The sequence below is a fragment of the Cydia strobilella genome, chromosome 19 (genome assembly GCF_947568885.1).
Source record: "Cydia strobilella chromosome 19, ilCydStro3.1, whole genome shotgun sequence".
Classification (NCBI taxonomy): Eukaryota; Metazoa; Arthropoda; class Insecta; order Lepidoptera; family Tortricidae; genus Cydia; species Cydia strobilella.
The window spans coordinates 11,980,120-11,996,574 of NC_086059.1; the positions used below are offsets into that span (position 1 = coordinate 11,980,120).

General features: G+C 37.1%; 4 protein-coding genes and 1 non-coding gene across 7 annotated transcripts in view; 2 read left to right on the plus strand and 3 right to left on the minus strand.

Moving 5' to 3' along the window:
• The window catches only part of LOC134749941 (retinol dehydrogenase 12-like), a 463,382-nt gene that overhangs the window by 76,299 nt on the left and 370,628 nt on the right, over positions 1–16,455 (minus strand). The gene's annotated exons all lie outside the window — the stretch shown is intronic.
• LOC134749906 (uncharacterized) overlaps positions 1–16,455 on the plus strand; it is a 188,946-nt gene that overhangs the window by 72,175 nt on the left and 100,316 nt on the right. The gene's annotated exons all lie outside the window — the stretch shown is intronic.
• Positions 1–16,455, minus strand: part of LOC134749944 (alpha-tocopherol transfer protein-like) — a 214,942-nt gene that overhangs the window by 11,810 nt on the left and 186,677 nt on the right. The window lies entirely within an intron of this gene.
• On the minus strand, positions 8,954–9,917 carry LOC134750313 (uncharacterized). The gene has a single exon (XM_063685476.1). The coding sequence runs from the start codon at positions 9,710–9,712 to the stop codon at positions 8,954–8,956; it is 759 nt and encodes a 252-aa protein (XP_063541546.1). The 5' UTR covers positions 9,713–9,917.
• Positions 10,815–10,888, plus strand: Trnaa-agc (transfer RNA alanine (anticodon AGC)). Its single transcript has one exon. It is a non-coding gene; the product is annotated as a tRNA-Ala (tRNA).

The following is a 16,455-nucleotide window of genomic DNA, read 5'->3' on the forward strand; positions in this document are numbered from 1 at the left end:
TATATTTATTTTCTCCTCTTAACCATAAATTATGGTAAATAACATTTTTGAAAGCATTATTACAATTGTACAATTACTACAAATAAATATATTCTATTATGACTGAATGAACGGTAACTCAATCCCTCTTCGCATATGAACTGCGCAGCCTGCCTAGCAAAAATGACAATCGCTATCGCTACGACAACAAAAGTAATAATCCCTAATCTGATCCTGATCGGGAAAAGTGGACACTTGCATGGCATTTTCTCATGAAAATGTCCAGAAATTCTCGGAAATTTTGAGAATGTCCTGTAAGTTCTGCAACTTTTAGCTACACTGCTAGTCCCGATTGTCCCGAGGAAGGTCAAAGGATAGTTTTTATCACGGAAATCATTATTCTACGGAAACCACGTCGCGGGCAGATGCTAGTATATGCATAAATATCGTAAGGAAATGAAGTGATCGCCTATAACGCAAGTAATTGACCGTAGTATACAGTTAGACATAAAAACTTGATTCGTATACTTGCAAAAACATTGTTAATATGCACCGTGTACATCTTTAACGCTCGCAAAAACTTTGTTAGTATGCTACGTGGTAACATGGTACATTACTGTATACAGTTCAGATTACATTACCATTTGTATTTTTTATAGGTAAAAATAAAGGAATACCTGTAAAAAAACCTGCCAAGTGCGAGTCGGACTTGCGCACCGAGGGTTCCGCACTTTTTTAGTATTTGTTGTTATAGCGGCAACAGAAATACATCATCTGAAAAAATTAGTTCCAGTGAAATTCCGCAACATGGCGCGTGATCATATATTCCTGGTCAGGCTGTATATTCTCTTTGATGGAGAACAGTAAAAGAATGAATGAAATAAGTAGTGGTTTTGAGTTCATTGCATCGGCATCGATCGTCGAATTCTGTGCAGTCGATCATAATCGCATGGTCGGCTACACTGGAATGTCAACCAGGGTGTAATTCGAATCGGTATCGAGTTGAGGCGAGTCGAATTACTCGTAAATTACTCGTATTGTATAAGGTGCCTCTCTAAACTCTTAGTTTTTTTCGAGATGTGTAGCCAAAGAGAGATTGCAAATTAGACGAAGTTATAACCCCTTGCCTTGAGTCTCACACAGACGGCAAAGAAATATTAAATTAGAATCTAAATTTTAACTTCAAGGTCGTTTTTGGCTGGAAAACTTCAAATCCTGAAAGGGAAAGCACTTCAGCAAATCAGCATCATCGATCGAAGAAGCCTTTTCAAATCTTGTTAAGAATTCGTCGTAAGAATGCGATGGATACCTATTAAATTCGTATCTTTAATGCAAAGTCGAGGTCATGTTACTCTGGTTTGCTTTACGACTGAACCCTGCGCACACGCACCCATGGGAATCTATCAGGTTTTCAGTTACAACTGCTCGCTCGCTCAACCGCAAAACGGAAGAGTGACATTAATTGTATTGAAATATTGCTGCTATTGTGTGCTTCGACCCAATACTGACGATTTATTCTGCAAGTCATTTGCTCTAAAATAATGTAAGTAATAAAATATCAGATTGGTTTCGTTAAAAAAAACTGTAAAAACTTGTAGGACATGAACCACCTACTATAATTATTACATTACATCTTACTTGTGTAAGGTAGGTATAGGAGCTTCTTTGTAGAAGCTCGCAAAAATATCTTAAACAACATATAAATTGGGTCAAAATTCAACTGTCTAGCTATCACGGTTCATGAGATACAGCCTGGTGACATACATACGGACAGACAGACAGACAGACGGACAGTAGAGTCTAAGTAATAGGGTCCCGTTTTACCCTTTGGGTACGGAACCCTAAAAATTTACAGTTACAGTGGCGGCAACGACTCCGCAAAAGTATTGCAGCTGCAGTTGGGTCAAAATTCTTTTCGTTTTCTTGTTTCCGACCACTCTGTCATGCTTCTATTTTTTGTCTTTTATCAAATAAATAAAAAAAGTTTAGTGCTATCCATAGATGTAGGTTTACTTACATCTATGGTGCTATCGTAGATTATAATTCTCTTGAGAAAAATTAATTTCATCTCTTACAAAAAGCTCCACTCCTTCACATTTTTGGGGACAAAAAACAAGACGACGAAATAGTAGATTGTGTCACGAGGGAGTAAAATGACATATGTATGGCGAGTTCAAGTGTTAACGCCCAAGGTGGAAATAATTTTGCTACCATGTGACACATATTGCTTTTCACATCACCTACGAGGAAATTATTTAACCTAAAAAAATTGTATGCAAAAAAGAAAAAGTCATGTCCTAGAACAGAAAAGTGCCACTTTGATCCCTCCTAGCAGGGAAGAAAGTGCCACTTTAATCCCTCCAGCGGGGAAGAAAAAGCCCTTTTTCGAATAGGTGATGTGAAAAGAATTTTGACCCAGTTAACATCCGAATATGTCACCTTAAAATGGTCGAACATTTGTACTATCTGATTATACATCGTATAATCAAATATGTACCTACATAGCTGCAAATGCTACTGCACTATATCGAAAATAAATTGATCGTTTCATGTTTATTAATAAAGTTTACTCAGTTGTTATCATTTCGAGCACATGGTCACGAGAATGAGAGCGGCTATCTCAGTCGAGAATTAGTCATTGTTGACACTAAATTGTAATTTATCGATACAAATTAGTCTTGGTAATTAGATGAGGGCGCTTGCTTATCGGCTTTTAGTAATTTCTAGAGATAAGCTTTCTGTGGAAGAGCTATTTTAGAAACGATTTATCTCTGCAGTGATAAAAGTAGTATGCACTGCAGTGAAGGAGGCTGGCTCAACTGGACTCGACTGGACAGGGCTAGAAGTAGCCGCTTAAGATCGCGACAAATTTAGGTGTATTAAGTTATATCAAAAACACACTATATTTTTTACTCAGACACGGATACACGTGTTGGAATCCGCCTGCCTGTCATTTCTCTCGGAGACATCGGAATGGCTGTCATTCCGAATGATAATTAACTTCCGCACGAGTTAATGAAAGTCGATCAAGTGTAAATGTTTACCTTACAGGCACATGCTATCAATTAATTGCAAATATGAACTTTTTACTCGGCCCGTGTTTTAACACTTTTAACATTTTAACATAAATTTATAAACGCTGAATGTATTTAAGTTCAAGTACCTAATTAATGTTTTTGAAAACAAGAAGATCAATCAAAAAACCCAATCGAAATAGTTTTGTTTTACAAGGGGGCAAATTTGTTGTTTAACCTCTTGTGCTAATATTGATACCCGAGCAAGCGAAAGATTCCAAAATTGAACCACGAGCGTATAGATTAGATTAGGGCCCGAGCCCAAAAAATTATCTGAGATAATTCATACTATAGCGAGTGGTTCGAAAAGTGGAATCTTAAGCGTTGCGAGGGTTTCGAGGCACGAGGGTTAAACAAATTTTGCCACTGAGTGAAACACAAAATTTTTCACCACACCAACGCAAGGAAAATACTAACTGTCAAATATCAAACAAAATCAAATCAAACCAAATCCAAAATGAACGTTGTTACATATTTATTACTCCATATCATCATTTAAAAGTCAATTCCACCATATCAAAAATTTGCATCAGATTACTTTGCCTCACATGTGGATAAAATGCAACTCTCTCATCAGTTTACGAACAATGAAGAGAGCCTTTACCAGCCGGTATGGTTAAAATACTTTTATCGATTACGATTTGTTTTACTTTCTTCAACTTAGATTTTTTTATTTCTTCAACTACGATTTTACTTAGGATGTACGGTCACGGACTTTAATTGTTAAGCCATTTAGAGTTCAAGCTAATTTGGTTGCTAATACTAACTAATTACCACTAATACTAATTAATCACTAGTTAAAGAAGTAAAAGGATGGACTGTTTGGTTTGTGTTAGTGTGTTTCCTATTGAATTTATGTGTAAATCATATCGATTTTAATGCATTAATGAGAACGTTGACTGAATTATACAAATACTTCGTTTAAATGACATAACCACCTCTCACCGGCCGCAACCATAACGAGCCGACTGCGATTTAAAGCAATTGTAATGAAAACAAGCGGTTAATAACATTATAATATTACTTGCAGTATACGGACTTGTTCTAATTTAAACTGTCGTAAGTCATACCATAGAGTAACATATACTAGAGCGGTACTGTCATAGTATGTATAATGTATGTATGTATAAACTCTTTATTGTACAAAGACATAGAACACAAATATGGCACAGAAATAGGCAGTACAAAGGCGAACTAAATAAAACTAGTAAACTAGGCGAACTAGTAAATTTTGTAACCCCAGTAAATTCACTGCCATCTGTCGACACACTTTAAAACTAAAAATGAAGATTTATAAAAATACGATAAAATGTATTTAAATATGGATAAATGATTTTTTTTATTTGCATTAATTATTTTTATGATTTTGACCCATGTTCTTTCACTGATATGCGTTAAAATTGTTAAATTACAAACGAAACCGTCAACGCCATCTATACGACAGTAGGCCAAAGCTAGTAGCGCCCTCTGAACGAGAATCAAATTTTCTTGATTTTCGAGGCACGTTTTTTCCTTAGACTGTATCCATCTATTACGGAGTTATATCTATCTTTGGTCATACTAACACTAAAGGGCCCCACCCATTACCAGATATCAGCCTGTCAGTAAGAACAAAAATTTGACAGTTTCGAACAACTGACAGGCCGATATCGTCCGACGGACTGGTAATGGTTAGGCCCCATAAGATAATTATAGTATGTATTATCTCAGGTGATTTTTTCGGGTTCGGGCTCTAATCTATTTAAAAAAAGTATTGTTTCCTTTATGTATGTGTATTTACTAATGTATTTTTTTTTCTTTTCAGGTAAGTGCTACAACAGTTGGATCTCAAATTTGTAATGCATGTTCGGTAATACTCGTACCTATCCTTGTAATTTCTAGTCCTAGTGTATTTTGTAAAACTTAAATTTACGAGAAAAGGCATAGTTCGTTATATTTTTCGTTCGTTATTTTTCGATAGTTTGTTATATTTTTGACGATGTTTGATCTCTTTGACATGACATGTGTCTGACACAAGAGTCTGCAGTATAACTATCACAGTCCTGTTATGGCGCGCTCTTATCGTCCCAACGGGCCAGCTAGCAGCAAGAGGGCACAATGATAATGAAATCGCACTGGCAGGGTCGCCATGTGATGCTGGGTGTTACGGGAAATAACTGCTTACGTTAATGTACGAGTAAATACAAATAATAAATAAATAATAATAATAAATATTCTTTATTGCACCACAAAGAAACAAAATTTTTAAAACAGATATACAATGTAAATAATGGTAGCAACAGGCGGTCTTATCGCTGTGAGCGATCTCTTCCAGACAACCTTAGGGTAGCAGGATATGAAGAACAAAAGTTTTTATAAACAGGTAGTGCACGAAATAATTAGAGGAACAGGAATTACACATACATTAATCAGACAGTACATATAGTAAATTTTAGATAAATAAATAAATAATATAACACAAATAAATATATAAATATATATATATATATATACATACATACACAATATATACACAGCAGCACATTAAGGAAGAGATAAGTAATGATTTTTAAGTAAGGTTTTAAAACTTTGAAGAGTTTTTGCGCACCTGATATCTAACGGCAGGCTGTTCCACAGCCGTACAGCTCGAAAAGTAAAAGAATCATTGTAGAATTTCGTAGAGGATGGAGGGGGAATAAGTAGATATTTCCGTGAAGGCCTGACGGAGGAGAGATAAAAGAAACGCTCTTTAAGATATGGGGGAGTAGAGGGGTTGAAAAGAACGTTATAAAGAAGAGCAAGAATATGGGAAGCTCGACGAAGACGTATAGGGAGCCACTTGAGTTGGGCACGGAAGTTGGAAATATGGTCAAATTTGCGTAGTCCAAATATAAATCTGACACAAACATTTTGCAAGCGCTCAAGTTTATTGAGCTGGTCCTCGGTAAGATCCAAATAACTGATGTCAGCGTAGTCTAATATAGGCAGAAGAAGTGATTGAGAAAGCGCAATTTTGGTGGCGAGTGGCAAGAAGTTACTTAGTCGGCGAAGTGAACCCATTGAAGCAAACATCTTCCTGCTTACCTCGCTAATCTGAGGTATCTAAGATAAAGTACGATCTATTATGATTCCCAGGTTTTTAACTTGATGTGAAAAGGGAATGTGAACACCATCAAACATTACGTCAGGTAGCAGAGAAAAGTCAATCCTAGGAGTTAATTTAGAACTACCTACAATTATCGCTTGGGTTTTACTTGGATTGACCTTAAGTCCATAACGCCTACTCCAGTCTGAGATGTAATCCAAGTCACGATTTATGGAGTTAATAATGATAGGTAGATCGCTAATGGCGCCCTGCGAATAAATTTGGAGGTCGTCGGCATAAAGGTGGTAAGATGAAGAGATACTACTGGTAATTGAATTTATAAAAATAGAAAAAAGAAGAGGAGACAACACGCCACCCTGCGGAACGCCGGCCAGCGTGCTGCACCATGAAGAACGGAGAGAATCAACCTTTACGAGTTGCCGACGATCTTTTAAATAACTAATAAACCAATCAATCACCGCAGGAGATATGTTAAGAGAATGCAGAATCCCGAGTAGCACGTCAAAATCAACCGTGTTAAACGCGTTGCTGAAATCCAACAGGGTTAACACGGTGACCTTTCGGTTATCCATCCCGGCGCGAATGTCGTCGGTGATTTTTACGAGAGCGGTAGTCGTACCATGACCCGAGCGGAAACCGGACTGAAAAGGATTTAGTAGCTGATGCCTATTTAAGAAACATGTTAATTGATGATGCACTAGACGCTCAAGGACTTTGGAAAGGAAAGGGAGGATACAAATTGGGCGATAGTCAGAAAAAGAAGAAGGATTTGTCTTTTTAGGAAGAGGGATTATGTCAGCGTCTTTCCAAAGTGAAGGGAAAAAGCTGCAAGAAATCGAGTAGTTTAGGATGTGGGTAATAATGGGCACAAGGAGATCAAGAAGAGGAAGGATCATGTTACGACTTACGCTATCCGACCCGACGGCATTGGAGGAAATAGCTAAAATATTCTTTTTAACATCACTGTCGGTAAATTGAGTAAAAGAGAAGGAGGGATGGCCAGGAGTTGGGATGTTAGAAAGGTAGTTGAGAGTTTCAGATTTTGTTGGGCCAGAAAAAGCGGCAGAAGTAGAAAAGTGCTGATTCAGTAGATCAAAATCAATATCTGTGCTAATAGAATTTTGTGTAGATTTCCCAACTCCCAATGACCTAAGAAATCTCCAGACTTTAGCAGGATCACCATTCTCGACAGACCTATGGATATAACGCCTCTGGGCATCACGACACACAGTACTACATCTATTTCGTAATGTATGGTACCTGCATTTGTTTTTTTCAGACGGGTTACCTTTATATTTTGACTTAGCCAGATTTTTCTTAGATATCAGTGACTTAATATCCTCAGTCAACCAGGGAGCAGGAACATGCTTTATTTTGATCGGGCGTATCGGAGCATGAATATCGTAGAGCTGAGTAAGAATGGAGTTAAAAAGAAATACTTTTTCATCTACGGTATCCGCCGCCAAGATCACATTCCAATCAGCTGAAAGAGTATCTTCGCGAAGCTTCTCAACATTCATCCGACCAAAACTGCGCTGCAGAAGAACCTTAGGAGACACTTTAGGAGGACGGATTTTATATGAAAGAAACAGAAGATGATGATAGGAAAAGGCGTCCGCAGAGTACTGATTATATCTTGCAACATGATCAGTAGAGGAGACCAGAGTAAGATCCAGAAGCGATGGAGAACAATTTGGAAAGTAATGTGTAGGTTCAGAAGGTAAAATGGTCATGTTGCAAGCATCGACAATAGATTTTAGAGAGTTTGAGCGAAAATCATTTTTGAGTAGGCATGTATTAAAATCGCCCATAATAATATGATGAGTGTAAGATGGTAGAAGATCTTCAAGAAGCTTTTCGAAACAATTAAAGTAGTTAACTCGAAGAGAGGGAGAATAGAAAACGCCAAGAAGGAGTTTTGAGTGAGAGATGCTCAGCTCAAGAAACAAGTACTCTGCGGTGTCAGAAGAAAGTGGTTGAGGCGACATGGTGAGAATAGAGAAAGGAATATGAGAACGGATATATATTGCAACCCCTCCACCTCCGCGACACGCTCGATCATTCCTTACCAAGCGGAAACCTGGCAAGGAATAAGATGTAGAGGGTAAGCAGGGTTTCAACCAAGATTCCGACACGAGAATAGCATCAATTTTACTAGATTCGAATGTCATCAAAAAATCATTAAAGTGAGCGGGAATGCTTTGCGCGTTAATATGGACTATATTGAGGTTTTTGGGAACGTCAGAAAGTTGTCTGTCAAGTACGTCATAAAGAGGGGGAGGGAGGCTGTAAAAACTCTCATCATCTAAATCAGAGGAAAAGGAAAGAAAATCATCACTATCACTATTAATGCTTAAATTACTTGAATATGACATAGCTTTTGTGTATAAATATATAAATATAAAAATATATAAATTAAATAAGAGTAAATAAGACTACAACAAAAACAAAAATATTAAACTATAAACTATTAATTTGTTCAGTAATCTGACTACCCGCCAGCAGTATGAAGCACGGAAAAAATATCTTAAACGATAATGAAGTAGTTTTAAATAAACAATAATTTTGACGTAAAACGAAACACTATTGTTAAACGGCAACATTGCATACAACGTCATCTGTCATCATGTCATGTCATTGTCAAAAGGTACATCAAGTAGTGTTATGCGGCTAAACTAAATATACAATAATATCAGTATCAGTACAGAAATTTACAAACTAAAAGAAGGTGGAAATACACAGCAATGTAACACAGACAAGAAAAAGAGTGCATTGGAAATTAACTAAAACGTACTGACAAAAAGAGCTGCAATAATCAGGCTCGAGGCTTTATAGTGGCTTGCCGTTTCACCTTTCCGGCTCGTTGACTCGCAGTAGTCGTGGTTTGACCTGGGGCACCTTTGTCACTTGCCTTGGGGGCCGGCTCCGCCGACGCCGCGACCTGTACAAGGTCGAAACCTGCACGACGAGACACGCAGCTGCGTTTACCATCTTTGCCCAAAACGTAGATGTTGCCGTCTCGTGTAAAGCAGTTTCGGACTCCGAAACGCTCCCTGGCCGCCATAAAGAGATCATGTCGAGGCGCTGTTAAGAACTCCGACATTACCACCCCGGAGCCCTTCAATTTGGTTTTGCCAAACCAGATGTTGTTGCGATCGGATAATTCGCGAAATTTGACCAATATGCATCTAGTTTGGTTGCTTCGAGGCCGACCCATGCGATGACTCCGAGCGATGTCCTCTATAGCCAGGTCACACTGAAGATGTTCCTTCATCAACTCGACAACTCGTGCCGATGTATCCTCTCCACTAACCTCAGCCACGCCATGAAAAAGGAGTATCTTCCGCCGTGAGCGCATCTCCAGGGCGTCTACTTGCTGGGCCAGGAACTCCACTTGTTGCTGCAGGACCTCCAGAGACTTCAAAATGAAGGCTCGGAAGGCCTCAAACTGCGAAGCAACAGATGCCACAGTGGGACTACCTGGAGTGGCTTTGTCTATCTGGCCCTGGAACTCCGCCATCTTCAAGTTGAACTCCTCCGACATTTCCTTCATGGACTTCTGAATTGACTCCATTGTGTCAGTGACAGTGACCTTAGTGGTGTGAAGGTTAAGTTGGTTCAGATTTAAGAGAAAAGTTAAGAGAACTGCTGGTAGGTAGCTTTTATCACCTCAACATTAAATTAACATAAAATTTTGGCTAAAATAATTACTTTTACTAGTTAAAAATAAAATATTTAAACAGATGATGTGTTACTCGTTTTCTTTGCCTACCCTCTTCCTAATAATACAGCTCTAGAGTATATTAAGGAAAGATGCGGGAATGCTTAGCAAATGCGCACTTTTGGTAAATGACTGGATTTACAGCGCTGTCTGTTTGGTGTTTTTTTGTCATATTTTGATGGCTAACCAAGCCATAGAATTCTGAATAGAAATGATGTTAAAGTAACTCACAATACTGGGTAGATTACTATGTATATATAACCGTGGCGTGTTATGGAGTATACTTTTTGCCCCATTGTGCCCGCTTCCCACGCCGTGATAGCATTGTCTCATTTCAAAAGTAACGCCAGGTGAATTTCTTCGCTGAATCGTGTCGATTCTGCGGTCTTTATTTGCTTGAGGACAAATTGATGTTAAGTTATATCTTTAGCATTTTGTTCTCGACTTTCAAGAAAGGGATAATATTTGCCAAAAGCTGGTAGGTGTCTGTTTAGGTATCTAATACTGTCCAAATAACGACCGTTTGTTTGTTGTTTGACGACCGGTCGGGCCTAGTGGGTAGTTACCCTGCCTGTGAAGCCGATGGTCCTGAGTTCGAATCCCGGTAAGGGCATTTATTTGTGTGATGAGCACAGATATTTGTTCCCGAGTCATGGGTGTTTTCTATGTATTTAAGTATTTATATATTATATATATCGTTGTCTGAGTACCCATAACACAAGCCTCCTTGGGCTTACCGTGGGACTTGGTCAATCTGTGTAAGAATGTCCTATAATATTTACTTATTTATTATTTATTTAAATAACATGATAAATATTAAAAGTGATTTTCATTTGGCTGTAAATAAAACAACTTAGAAACAAATTAAAAGTGGAAAATTCACTGTCTGCGGTGGGACTTGAACCCAGACCACTAGATCGCTAGCCCAGTACTCAGTAGCTCAGTACTGGGTAAGGTCTTTGGTAGCTCAGATGGCAGGGTACTGGGCTAGCGATCCAGTGGTCGTGGGTTCAAGTCCCACCCAAGACAGTTAATTTTTTTTTTACTTTTTATTCGTTTAAGCTTAATAAATGTTCGCAGACGTATCTGCTTGATACAAAATTAAAATTATAAAAGTTTAGTTTACTCAGTCTACCAGTAATACCAGTATAAGATTGGTTACAAGTTGCATTGTCATTGGCAAGCGGGGGATAAGCGCTTCAATATTGTTATGTTAATCTGGGGTCCGTTTCTCAAAAGCTTGTAACTTGTAATACAAGCGGGTGTCACTTTTTGACAGCTTTTGTTAGAAAGATACTTCCACTTGTATTACAAGTTACAATGCTTTTGAGAAACGGGCCCCTTCACTTATAAACTTGTAAATTCCCAAATGCAAATCCCAAAAGATGACCTAAGCTGAAAGTGCTGAGACTAATGAAAAGAGTAAACAAGGAATGAAGGAAATTTCGAGTGATTATTCACAAGTGACAGGATGAGCTAAACGAGTAAGACCCCAATTCATCAGGAGCAAGTGAATGATTGACTGGAAAACCCTGTGCTTTCGATCAATGCTTCCTACTCAGTCTAGTTGCCATTATCATGGGTCGCGTTACTTTCGAAACAACTTTGAAAAGAACTCGCAATTTGCGTTGATTGCAATATCTCATATTAGCATTTATCCCGGCTTAGTTACTGTAGAATTATCAATGTGCATGTTGCAGGACATTCTCAAAAATTCCGATAATTTCTGGAAACTTTCATAAAAAATCTCGTGTTAGTTTCCACTTGGAAATTCCCGTTCAGATAAGGGATTATTACTTAAGGTTCTTAGGTAACTGTTGACGACTGTTTCATTTATCATTTATAGTTCACTCAATTAGCATCTATTTCAAGTGTCATATGCATGAAAATGAAATGAAATCATTTCAAGTAAAGTCATAGAAATCAAAACTAACTAAGAATTTATGGTAATAAACGTGCAGAAAAAAATACAAAACATTTCATTGAAACTTTGGCATACCTATTGCTATTTAGAATTGAGCAAATATTAGGTAGTTTCAAAATATTTCTGCTACAAGATTACGTACCTATTTAAAATTTCATTAAATCCAGACATCTTTAACAATTGACGCATTTAGAAAACCGGTATATCACGTTATTCGCGTCTTTGTAAACGTTCAGTCTTTTGTATTACAAGATGCCACTTGTCAGCTTTTGTATGTCGACAACCGGGCTAGTTAGTAACTTGTCGCTTTGAATTTAGGGCTGTCTTACGAAAAAATGTTATATAATGACATTAATGACAAAGGTTAGAATATCACCCTAAAAATTCTAACATATGCTGGACGGTAATTTTTGCAAAAATTACCCGACCATTGGTCTCCTTAATTAGACCTTCGTACCTCGAGGTTTTTGTAAATCTTTTTACTGCACTAATTTTTGCCAAGAAATTTTATTTTGCAAGGAAATTTTTATATGTTCTCAAAGCTAAAACAAAGCTCAACTACCCCGTTCGGGATCTCTTTCTGGTTTTCAAACAAGCGTAGGGAGAAACATCCCTTTCCTTTCCTCTGCTCAACTCCAAACTTTCAGCTAGCTTCTAGTGGTTTCTAAAAAAACCCTGCATGGCTTGTAACGTCCCCCCATCCCTGACAAACGACCAAAAATCCTGACTAATCTGGGGAAATCCAACGTATGACAACTACAGACAAACGTGCAAGTTGCGGAAAGTTTCAAAAAAGATTTCGGAAATTTCCGAATGAAGAAAATGATCAATGTGAAAACGCTGCTGACGATTTTGATTAGAAATGAGCCCAAAAAAGTCCAGATTTGTAAGAATCAGGTTTTCGTTTTTTTTAAACGATCTGAAGTTCAAATAGGGTTGTGCAGTAACCAGTGAGCCAGTAAACTACTTCCACCAATCCACCATCGTAATGTTTCGCGAATTGTTAAAACGGCAAGGTACTAGCAAACTACGTCAAGGCATAAATTATAAAGTAATTACCTTTGTTATTGAGTCGTGACGTCGCCAACCGCATATAATTGTGAGATTATTGTTTACTTTCACAGCTTTGTTTTTTTGAACAGCTGCTCTGGGGCATATCCTGTCTCTTTCTTATTCGTGAGGACAGAAAAACATGTTCCATCGGTTTGCCGCTGTCACTGTCACATTTCGCAAGAAAGAACGGGAAAGATCATGCACGCCAAGTGTCAATTTTGATCGAATTTTGTTTATTTTAAAAACGTTGCCTTACAATATCGAAATTCGTAAGCTATGAAATTACTATTTAAGTTAAGATTGTTTTTTCTTCTTTTATTGTTTATAGTATCACATAATAAATAACCGAGTAAAGTTTGATTAAAAGTCCGAGTTAGAGGTTACTTTGGGAATTAATTGTATATCTAGCGAAGCGTCGTAATTCGTGTATCGGAAGCTATGTTATTAAAGATAATATAGTCAAGAACTACATATATTTTTTCCACGTCTACGAATATCAACGCCTTTTAGGAAAACATGATCATATAAGGAGATTTTTCGCCTTCTGGCTCAGGGAACCGCCTTAAATAGATTAAATTGGAATTCTACGTTAAAATAGAATACATTCCATAAGTCAAATTCGGAGTATTGTAGATGAGTGTATTTTAGTACCTTAAAAATATCAATTATACTCAGACTAACAAACATACGAAAAGTTAGCTTTTGATAAACAGATGGTATTAATATATTGTACGCCAAATACTGCCTGATTGTGACGCACTTTATGTAACATAAACATCATTTCTATTACTCACTTTCTAACAATAAAGGATTTGTATGGTTTACTATCATTAGGAATGGAAAATTGACCACTCGAAAGTGACTCGAAATTATACGTCAAAGTAGAAAAATGACAATTTAAAATACATTAACTAGGAAAATTGTCTTTCCAGCATAATGTCGAATAATAATTATGTCCAATAGTAAAAATGTCAAATATGATACAGGTCGGTAAATATTTGTCCATTTTTGTTTACGTACACTCATATTCATATCATTTATTGCATACATGTGTTTACAGTAGGTCTTATTTATATCTTAGGTTACAACATGCACCCGTAAGGGCCTTGTAAGGGCATAGCAGCACCACGCAGCACTATATAATATAATTTATAATGGACAAAATTCCATACTGGCTTAATTAATTTACGACGATTACAAATTTGGTTAAAAATGGTTTTTAGCACAATTACATTTTGACTAGAATCACTTTGGATACTATTACTTTTGATCCAACTTCAAAATGGTCATTTCAAGTGGACGATTTTCCATTTGTGCCTAATGACAGTAAACAATTTGTATTTATATTTTTGTAATTGGATTAATCCATTTTATTTACCGACTTCTGAAATCCATAAGAAGGAGGTTTTCAATTCGTGTTTTTATGTTTGTTTACCTCCGAACTCTAGCTGTCTTTGTGTATTTTCATCAACAAAGCAAATGATATTTTAAAAAAGTGACTTCATTCCGATTTTGATTGCGTTTTTGATCGTTGACAGGCAATCTTGTACAATTAGAGTTTTGAGTGATTCACGGTTAGTTTCACTAGACTTATATTGACCGGGAGCTCACAAATAATACAAAAGGTAATCACGGTCTATATCCCGGTCAATATAAGTCTAGTGAATCTTGTACAAGTTGTACATTCTAGGCCTGTAGAAGTAGCACAGAAATCAAATTGGCCGTAATCTCGAAGAACTCACCTCTGAATATGAATCTGATATGGCTAGACGTAGCCACAACATGAGATCCTGAACAATGCCTTTCTTCATGCGCGCTCGCCGAGGTCACCGCTCACCTGCTTTGTGTGATATTAGTACAGACTGTACAGAGTGATTACACCACACTCTGTACTAATATCTAATCATAAGGATCCACATACACGTCACAGGATATAATAAAAATAATAATAAAATATTTATTTCCAGTTAACGTTACAACAACGGGATATTCTTTTACAGTAAAGGTTTAAAATCATAGCACTAACCCTGGTTTATATATCCGAATTACTAGATACCGTAAATTCGGGCGATGACAGTTGGGTAACTGCAGGGGCGTAGCTAGAGGATATGGCGCCCGGGGCAGTCACCAAATTTGCGCCCCCTGACGACTGACAAAAGTTTCCCTGCTGCTGTCTTTTGCCCATTTTGGCGCCCCCCCTTGGATGGCGCCCGGGGCACTTGCCCCCTCTGCCCACCCCCTAGTTACGCCACTGGGTAACTGTATCTAAAACAAAATCGCCCAACTATGGTTCAAAATTAACTCGAATATTATCGTCTTTTAGGTGAAGTTATTATTTGAATGACGCGGTTCTGAGGCAATATATTTTAGAGACCTTTTTATAAGCCTCTGGGCGTTTAGAGGGCATATTTCTTATTCTATTCTATTCTTCCTCGCCGTGATTTTACGTTTTATAGTGTATTAAGTTTAGTCTTCCTCTCTCAAAAAGCGTTAATGTCATTGTAGTAAAATAAGGGCCAAGTCCTTGAAATATCGCGCTATTGGATTTACAATTTCAACATTTAGCTTCCTTATCTATTTATTTACTCCACCATTGTTAAAACTATTGCGATATACTTTTGACGCTTTCTCGGATCCTATTGTTCAATTTATTCGGGTAGCGCACATTTTGCTTTGTATTCTATTGTCTTTTATTAGAAACTTTAACGAGATACCGTGTTATTTATTTCGTCAGCTTATACAACTGTTGTTTTATGTTAGGTATTAAAAATGAAAATATTTCCCGATTTGCAGAAGCAATTAATTAGTTATTTAGATACTAACATGACGAAAAATACATTAACCTCGTAAGGCAAAATGCGCATTACAATGTACTTATTATAATCTAATTAGAACCTTTGATAAACCAAATAAAGTAGCGTTTCTTTTGTTTTATGGCTTTCTCAAACAAACTAAATGCATTCCATTTTACTATACAACGAGGTTCATATTAAAAATAGGATAATTTCATACTGTGAAAAATGAGAAGTATATAAACGAGGTAGTAATTATATATACAAGCACCTTCAAAACCATGTCAATTGAACGTAAATGTTTTCCTAATTATCCAGTTGTTTACAGAAAGAACTATAAAATTACGTGGCAGATTGTATTAAAGATATAGAATCAACTGTAATAAAAGTATTAAATTACTACCTGTTTCTGCTATAGCTATGAATATTATTGAGGCAATGACATTGAACTGAACGCAGTACGCACGCCTTTCCTTTCTGGTAGCAATCGAAACGATGTTGTATAAAATTATAACAATATTTGAATATAAACAACGATTAGTGTCTGTCCAAAACTCCAAAATAGCTTCTCTGTCAATTCTGTCATGATACGGGGCCCGTTTATCAACAGCTTGTAGCTTGTAGCTTGTAATACACGTGGTAGTCCCTTTCTAACAAAAACTTTCAAAAAGGGACTTTCCGAGCCCACGGTCGTTCTACTGGACCAATATAACCCAATTTACTGCACTAGACTGACGTGTGGATGATGTGGATCTACTATTGTATATATACCTTTAGCTTCCAATACTTTTTTTTAATTCAGGGACACGAGACCGGTAAATCTACTG